General features: G+C 37.6%; 1 protein-coding gene across 5 annotated transcripts; it reads left to right on the top strand.

Annotated features, from left to right (window-relative positions):
* The first annotated feature begins 2,508 nt into the window (after positions 1–2,508).
* Positions 2,509–7,538, top strand: LOC111391295 (beta-glucosidase BoGH3B-like). 5 transcript variants are annotated; one of them, XM_023016476.1, is made up of 11 exons: positions 2,509–2,661; positions 2,812–3,067; positions 3,158–3,297; positions 3,825–3,859; positions 4,474–4,564; positions 4,652–4,794; positions 5,581–5,824; positions 5,920–6,024; positions 6,219–6,401; positions 6,492–6,696; positions 6,821–7,538. In XM_023016476.1, the coding sequence occupies exons 2-11, from the start codon at positions 2,833–2,835 to the stop codon at positions 7,306–7,308; spliced, it is 1,869 nt and encodes a 622-aa protein (XP_022872244.1). In that variant the 5' UTR covers positions 2,509–2,661; positions 2,812–2,832; the 3' UTR covers positions 7,309–7,538. The 5 variants fall into 5 exon arrangements, with proteins under 5 accessions (XP_022872244.1, XP_022872241.1, XP_022872240.1 ...); XM_023016474.1 differs by having other exon boundaries at positions 2,515–2,661; positions 2,806–3,067; XM_023016475.1 differs by lacking the exon at positions 3,825–3,859 and adding an exon at positions 3,497–3,537 and having other exon boundaries at positions 2,515–2,661; positions 2,806–3,067; positions 3,158–3,291.
* Positions 7,539–8,131: the final 593 nt, after the last annotated feature.

The following is an 8,131-nucleotide window of genomic DNA, read 5'->3' on the forward strand; positions in this document are numbered from 1 at the left end:
ACCTCTCCTAAATCGGTAAACAGTGAAAATTCTGGCACTTTATACGCTCTAGGCCATGGATATGTTTGGTCTACCCAATCAGGATATGGCTTTGTGTAAGTCGGCCTAATGACAGGACGTACTCTAAAAGCCATCTGGTCCGGTACAATTTCCATAATCTGATTCCTTAGCATGACGTTGGGGTCATATGGAATTCCTACAGGTTGGTTGACCGGTTGATTTGCTTGAGGCATGATGTTTGGTCCTTGATTGGCAACAAAGTTACCATGATTTGGGTCATTGTTACCATTAGCCTGAACATTTATTCCATCATTAACACGTGGGGTATTCTGCCCATTATTTAGGATATTATCTCGTACATTTAGATTACCCCCCAAGTTAGACGTACCAATGCCACTATTCTAATTTGTTATTGTACCACCCCCTGGTTTGAAGTAGAGGGATCAAAAGGTGGTTCTACCCTTTGATTTAAACTTAGGACTGGGGGATTATGTCTCACAATTGTTCTAGTTTGAAAGTGGTTTGCAAGAGGCACAACTGGCTGACAAATTTGGCCTACTAACTTATTCATTATTTTGTTCAAAGTATTCAGTTGTTTGGCCATGTTGTCATAATGTGCATTCTCATTCTGAGTAAATCTTTCCATATTATGAATATTTCGTAGATTTACCTGTTCAACGAGATCTTGTGTGAGTTCTCCGAGTAATGCACACATGGTTCGAGGACTCAACTCTGTCATTGATTTGTAACTACTGTGATTGCTCTGATTCTGTCCATCTGTTCTTGGAGAGCTATGCTACTCCTCATATCGCTCGATCACATACTGGACTCCTCCCTGACTTGCTGCTTCCTTATCGGATTTCTGAGGCATATTGTTTCACCTTTTGTATCTTCAACACCAAACACCAATGTCCCACTGGTTGTCGCTAACAAAAGGTGGTTCTACCCCTTGATTTAAACTCAGGACTGGGGGATTATGTCCTACAAATGTCCCAGCTTGAAAGTGGTTTGCAAGAGGCACAACTGGCTGACAAATTTGGCCTACTAACTTATTCATTATTTTGTTCAAAGTATTCAGTTGTTTGGCCATGTTGTCATAATGTGCATTCTCATTCTGAGTAAATCTTTCCATATTATGAATATTTCGTAGATTTACCTGTTCAACGAGATCTTGTGTGAGTTCTCCGAGTAATGCACACATGGTTCGAGGACTCAACTCTGTCATTGATTTGTAACTACTGTGATTGCTCTGATTCTGTCCATCTGTTAGTGGAGAGCTATGCTGCTCCTCATATCGCTCGATCACAAACTGGACTCCTCCCTGACTTGCTACTTCCTTATCGGATTTTTGAGGCATATTGTTTCACATTTTGTATCTTCAACACCAAACACCAATGTCCCACAGGTTGTCGCTAACAATTAAAAAGAGATCAGACGATTGTGTAAGGAACAAACCTCTTGAGACAAAGTCCCAACAAGGGGTGTTTTATTGATGATGACTTTACAATTGGAACTTAAACAGAATGCTTCCAAGGGGAGCAAGCACACGAGTACTGAAAAGAAATGTTTTAAGTCTAAACTAAGGAATTAAAATTACATATTCTCTATTTGAGAGTGTTTGATTCGGGGTCTTTTGCTCTATGTCTTTTCTTCATTTTATATTCCCTTGATACTCTCTTTGTGATCAACCGCTTAAAAACTGCTTAATTGCTTTATAACTGCTCACTTTCTTCATGGTGGCCAACTTATCGTGGAACTGCCGTCTCCAAATGCTGCCACTACTCTTTGTCGTTCAACCGTCTTCAACTGAACTCCTTGAATCGTGGAACGTGATAAGATTACCCAATAACTGCTTAGATAATTGCACTTTTGGATAATCATAATATTTTATGTTTGCTAAGATTCTGGGCGATTCGAAGGTTTGGGTGAGAACAGGGTCATAACTCTAGGCGACTACAAGGCACTTTATTCGCTCAGATCTTGGGCGTCTTGCAAGTTTGGACGATGATATTACTTCGTTTGTGAACTTCCACTACATTCATTAATAATCCTATTTGGGCCTTTATCTTGAATTGCCCAGTTGGGCTTCATTCTTTGGACTATACGAATTGGGCTGCACTTTTAGAGTATCAACAGTACAGATTTTGGCCAGACTCCTTTCTTCAACGAGATTGGGTATTTTTTTTGGGCATTAAAAAATGGGATAGACCCCCTTGTATAAAAGATATTATGGCGAGGGTCTGCTCAAATGACCCTGGCATAATAACATTTTTGAAATAATAATGGGTCTAAATGTAGGAGTAACAATAAATAGTTAGTTTTGAACCTGCGATTGATATTAATATGTGGGATTAATCTTTTAAAATGTAATAAGGGAAAAATAAATTGTAAATTGGTAAAAAGATACATTTAAAGAAATATCTGTTACAACGAGTGGCCCACTTTCGACCAGTCGGCAGACTTGCTCCTGCCACTGTCAGAAATGCTCATAGAGGCGCTGAAAAGTCGCTGTAAAGGATCAAATAAACGCACTACTATGTGAGAGACTGACGAAAATACCCATCAATTTTCGGTTTACCTACACATATACGCATTATATATATCACCGTCATTCAACCTCCCAACACACAAACAGAGGGAAGCTCTATTCTTTGTACCAAGGTATTTATCTATTCAGTTTCTTCTTTAGACTGGTATTTTTTTTGCATTTTTAGCAGACATGGATTGGTTCATTGGTTGGTTACTTAGTGCTAAGGTGTTCTTTTAGTTATTTGATTTGTTTCTTGAATATGTCGTGTTTAAAAGTTACAGATACTCCGTGCAAAAGGGCTAATGAGGGTGGCCACAATGGGGAGATTTTCGATGCCCGTTATGTGTTTTGCAGTGTTGTGCTTGTGGACTGCTGTTGCGGAGGCAGAGTATGTTAAATACAAGGATCCCAAACAGCCATTGAGTGTTAGAATTAGGGATTTGCTGGGGAGAATGACGCTTGAAGAAAAGATTGGTCAGATGACTCAGATTGAGAGAAAAGATGCTTCGCGTGATGTTATGAAGAAGTATTTTATCGGTACATAACTTTCACCAAAACTTTATATTGTTCTCGAAATATTCTTGAAATTATAATGTTGTATATAAAGAAGAGTTCGATTCTGGGCAGGGAGTGTATTGAGTGGAGGGGGGAGTGTACCAGCACCCAAGGCCACTGCTGAGACGTGGGTGAATATGACCCGGCTCGGAATTCCTATGATTTATGGCATTGATGCAGTTCATGGCCACAACAATGTGTACAAGGCTACCATTTTTCCTCNAAAGAAGAGTTCGATTCTGGGCAGGGAGTGTATTGAGTGGAGGGGGGAGTGTACCAGCACCCAAGGCCACTGCTGAGACGTGGATGAATATGGTTAATGATCTTCAAAAGGGTGCTCTTTCGACCCGGCTCGGAATTCCTATGATTTATGGCATTGATGCAGTTCATGGCCACAACAATGTGTACAAGGCTACCATTTTTCCTCACAATGTTGGACTTGGGGTCACCAGGCAAGTTTAACACTTATCTAACTGAGAATATGCACAGGTTTTTATAGGTTGTCAAAGTGCTTATATTATGTTTGTGAAAACTCACAGCCTATTTATGGAAATTATATTGAAAGTGTCTTGTTTAAGCGTGTTTTGGAGTTTCCGTTTGTTGTGTGTATGTATGTGTTTCCAATATATTTGAGAGAAAATGGATTGTTGAATGTGATTATGTTCAAAAGATCTATCGTTCCTTTAAGCTGGATTGGTGCATTATTATTCCTAGAATTGTGGTGGAGAGAATTGATAACATTTTTCCTCACAATGTTGGACTTGGGGTCACCAGGCAAGTTTAACACTTATCTAACTGAGAATATGCACAGGTTTTTATAGGGTGTCAAAGTGCTTATATTATGTTTGTGAAAACTCACAGCCTATTTATGGAAATTATATTGAAAGTGTCTTGTTTAAGTGTGTTTTGGAGTTTCCGTTTGTTGTGTGTATGTATGTGTTTCCAATATATTTGAGAGAAAATGGATTGTTGAATGTGATTATGTTCAAAAGATCTATCGTTCCTTCAAGCTGGATTGGTGCATTATTATTCCTAGAATTGTGGTGGAGAGAATTGATATGTTACAACTTAGCTGAAATTTGAAAAGATTCTTGGAACGGAAATTTGTAATCATAAGAACTTATATATGTTGCTTGTTAGTGCTTTACAAAATCCTACATAGAAGTAAACTTTTAACAAAAGTTATGTTCTATTTCCAAATTTCCCAGATGCTTTTATGGAATCTGAAACTCAGTCTTTGTCTTATTTTCTCTGAAGATTATGCTAAGCTCATGTATAATTTATGGTATTAATACTGAGTGTATACTTGTGTTCTTGAATTTTTGTCTACATATAATTAGAATTACTAAACGTTGTGTCTGTTCTCTAATAATTTCAATTTTGATCAGAGATCCGGCACTTTTGAAGAGGATTGGAGCTGCCACTGCACTTGAAATTAGAGCCACTGGAATCCAATATGCTTTTGCACCCTGCATTGCAGTAAGTAATTTGGCAATATGCTTTTAGACTTTCTCAACCATTTAGCAGTTGTATGTATACAATTCCTGATCATTCGAATCCTTACAGGTCTGTAGGGATCCTAGATGGGGTCGCTGTTATGAAAGCTATAGCGAAGATCATAAGATCGTTCAAGCGATGACTGAAATTATACCTGGTTTACAGGGAGACCCCACAGCAACCCGCAAGGGTGTTCCATTTGTTGCTGGAAAGTATGAATCTTCTTTTTCATTTTGCTTTAGATCAAATTTACTTTATGTGCGTATTTTTTGAATAACTTATCAATTGTCATACTGTTATTATGTGGTAGGGGTAACTGCCAATTGACATTAAATTTTCATGTGGGAAGTCGTCACATGGGTGATGGGTTGTCCTGATGTTGGTTGGCAATTTATATTATGAAACTGATTATTAGGATGTTATCAGATGTTATTGATCCTAGTCTTTTAGATCTGTTGGATATGGTATTCAACTTGGCATTTCTCAAATTCAATAAAATTAAAATTTCAGTTAGTAATTCATAAAAATTACATCTTTCGAGTTTACCAAATTTTAGCTATGAACAAAATTATAATTCCTTGATCACAATATCACTCCATTTTGTTGTATTTAGTTCTTTGTTGTTAAACTTTGCCTTTTCTATTATTAGAAACGAATTCTTTGAGATAAGGATAGAAGCACTAAATACAGAGAAAGTTTTTGCTGGACAGTCCATCATGGTGGGCCTACTACTTTCGTACATACCATATAATTTTTCTTATGTCAGTTTAGTCACCCTACTTATCATTTATTGTACTCTAGTCATTGTTGATATCATTTATTTTTTAATGTTGTTAGATATTTATTATCTCTTTTTACTTGCTACTCCAATCCCTGAGGTTTCATAATTTAGAATATTCTTTGATTATGAACTTTACATATAGTTTGTTTGTACTTTTAAATGGCCTTTTTGCAATTATGAGCCCATTTAACTAAATAGATTGGTTTCTGTGATCCAGGACAAAAGTTGCCGCCTGTGCCAAACACTTTGTAGGAGATGGTGGCACAGTCAAGGGAATTGACGAGAACAACACTGTGATCAACTTCAATGGCTTGCTTAGCATCCACATGCCGGCTTACCTTGATTCAATTCAAAAGGGTGTAGCCACAGTAATGGTATCTTATTCCAGCTGGAATGGAAAGAAGATGCATGCTAACCGTGATCTTGTCACTGGCTTCCTAAAGAACAAACTAAAGTTCAGGGTAACCCTTCCATGAATTTACGAACGTCATTTCAAGTCGCTTAAAATGATCGAAAATTTTCTAACTTTGGTTGCAACTGTTGGATTTCTTTTCAGGGCTTTGTCATATCAGATTGGCAGGGTATTGATAGGATTACAGATCCACCACATGCTAACTATTCTTATTCAGTTCAAGCTGGTGTTCTTGCAGGAATTGACATGGTTAGTCTGAAACGATTTTAGTAGAATTTCAGATAGTGATTATGCTGCTTTAAGTAGAATGGCCTACATCCACGGGCAGACATTGGGAGAATCTCATTTCGTGGCCACAAGAAAAATGGATTTAATGTGGCTCAGACGTACCTTTTCTCGTAGTTACCTTTTGTAATGACTAGCGTTTCCATTACATTCACCAGGTTATGCTTCCAGAAAACTTCACCGATTTCGTTGATGATCTGACTTTCCAAGCGAAGAACAATATTATCCCAATGAGCAGGATTGATGATGCCGTAAAGAGGATATTAAGGGTCAAATTTATTATGGGCCTCTTTGAAAACCCGATGGCTGATCTTAGCCTGGCAAACCAACTTGGCAGTCAGGTTATCAATCTATTCCATATCAAATATGTTACATATATACCTTTATAAAGTAGAAGATCTGATTCAATTAGATAACATTTTTTTTAACAGGAACATAGGGAGTTGGCAAGGGAAGCGGTGAGGAAATCACTCGTGCTTTTGAAGAATGGTAAAAGCACTAACAAACCATTGCTTCCGCTTCCAAAGAAAGCGCCAAAGATATTAGTTGCAGGAAGCCATGCAGACAATTTGGGTGACCAATGTGGAGGCTGGACAATAGAATGGCAGGGTCTTCAGGGCAATGATCTTACAGTCGGTATGTGTTATGTAACCTAATAAATGTGTTCACATATAGAAGTTCTGGATTAAGAGATACATATACCAACACCAAGCTAATATTAGGAATAAGATTTAACTTTTCACGCTTCTAACATTTACAGGAACTACAATCTTAACTGCTGTGAAGAAGACTGTTGATCCTTCCACACAAGTTATCTACATGGAGAATCCAGATACAAATTTTGTGAAATCCAACAAATTTTCTTATGCAATTGTTGTCGTGGGCGAAACCCCATACACAGAATTTTTTGGAGATAGCTTGAATCTAACTATACCTGAACCTGGTCCGAGCACTATCAAAAATGTATGTGGGGCCGTCAAATGTGTTGTAGTCATCATCTCAGGCCGTCCTGTTGTAGTCGAGCCTTATGTTGCACAAATGGACGCACTTGTGGCTGCTTGGCTTCCAGGAACTGAAGGCCAGGGCGTGACAGATGTTTTATTTGGTGATTATGGTTTCACAGGCAAACTAGCGCACACTTGGTTCAAGTCAGTCGACCAACTTCCGATGAATGTAGGCGATCCACACTATGATCCTCTCTTTCCATTTGGATTTGGTCTCACTACAAAGCCTAGGAGGGAGGTCTAGAAGAATATGGATTGTCAAATAGTAATTTCTTTCCCATGTTCATGAGATGATAATGTTACTGTTTCTGGACATGTATGCCAACCTACAAAAAGAATGGTTGATAAACTTTACCACGAGAAATTTAGATTTAACGGTGATGTAATCTTTTCGCTTGCCAACTCAGCATTTTCGGTTGTTCGAAGAGTGGTTAAACAATTGGTTAAAATCCAAAAATTCATGACATGTTAAAATTAATTTTCATAATTCATGGTAACAATTTGGCCATTGAAATAAATTTTGAAAGTTGAAACTTTTTTTGTGTATAAATATTGAGGGTGTTAAAAGTTCTTCACTTGTGTCCTATTCTCTCTTAATTGACCAACGAAAATGAGCATTTAAAAAATGAATAATGTTACTTGTACTGTTGTACATAAAGAGTTAGATAATGGTTTACATATAAAAATGAGATGTCAAAAATAAAGTAAAAGTTTTTTTTTTAAGAAATTCTGACCCAATCATATCTAATTATATCATGTGTGTGTCAATTACTATGTAAATCATTACATGCATGTAGCATAACCGTAAACGAGTTTCCTGTTCTTTTTGTCATCATCTCTATCCCCTTGCACCAACTCAAGGTAAGCATGTCGAGGGAAGGAATATGTAATTTGAATTTTATATTGCGTTTCAATTTGAAATTTGAATTAATAAATGTAAAATAATGGTGTTAAATGGGTGGATTGGGTCGGACCAACCCGACTACAGAGGCAGCGACCAGGTTTGAGAAGACCGTGGCGATAAATGGAAGTGAAGAAGAAAGTGGTGGTGGAACGCATAATTTTAA

This window comes from Olea europaea, unplaced genomic scaffold (assembly GCF_002742605.1).
Source record: "Olea europaea var. sylvestris unplaced genomic scaffold, O_europaea_v1 scaffold773, whole genome shotgun sequence".
Taxonomy (NCBI): Eukaryota; Viridiplantae; Streptophyta; class Magnoliopsida; order Lamiales; family Oleaceae; genus Olea; species Olea europaea.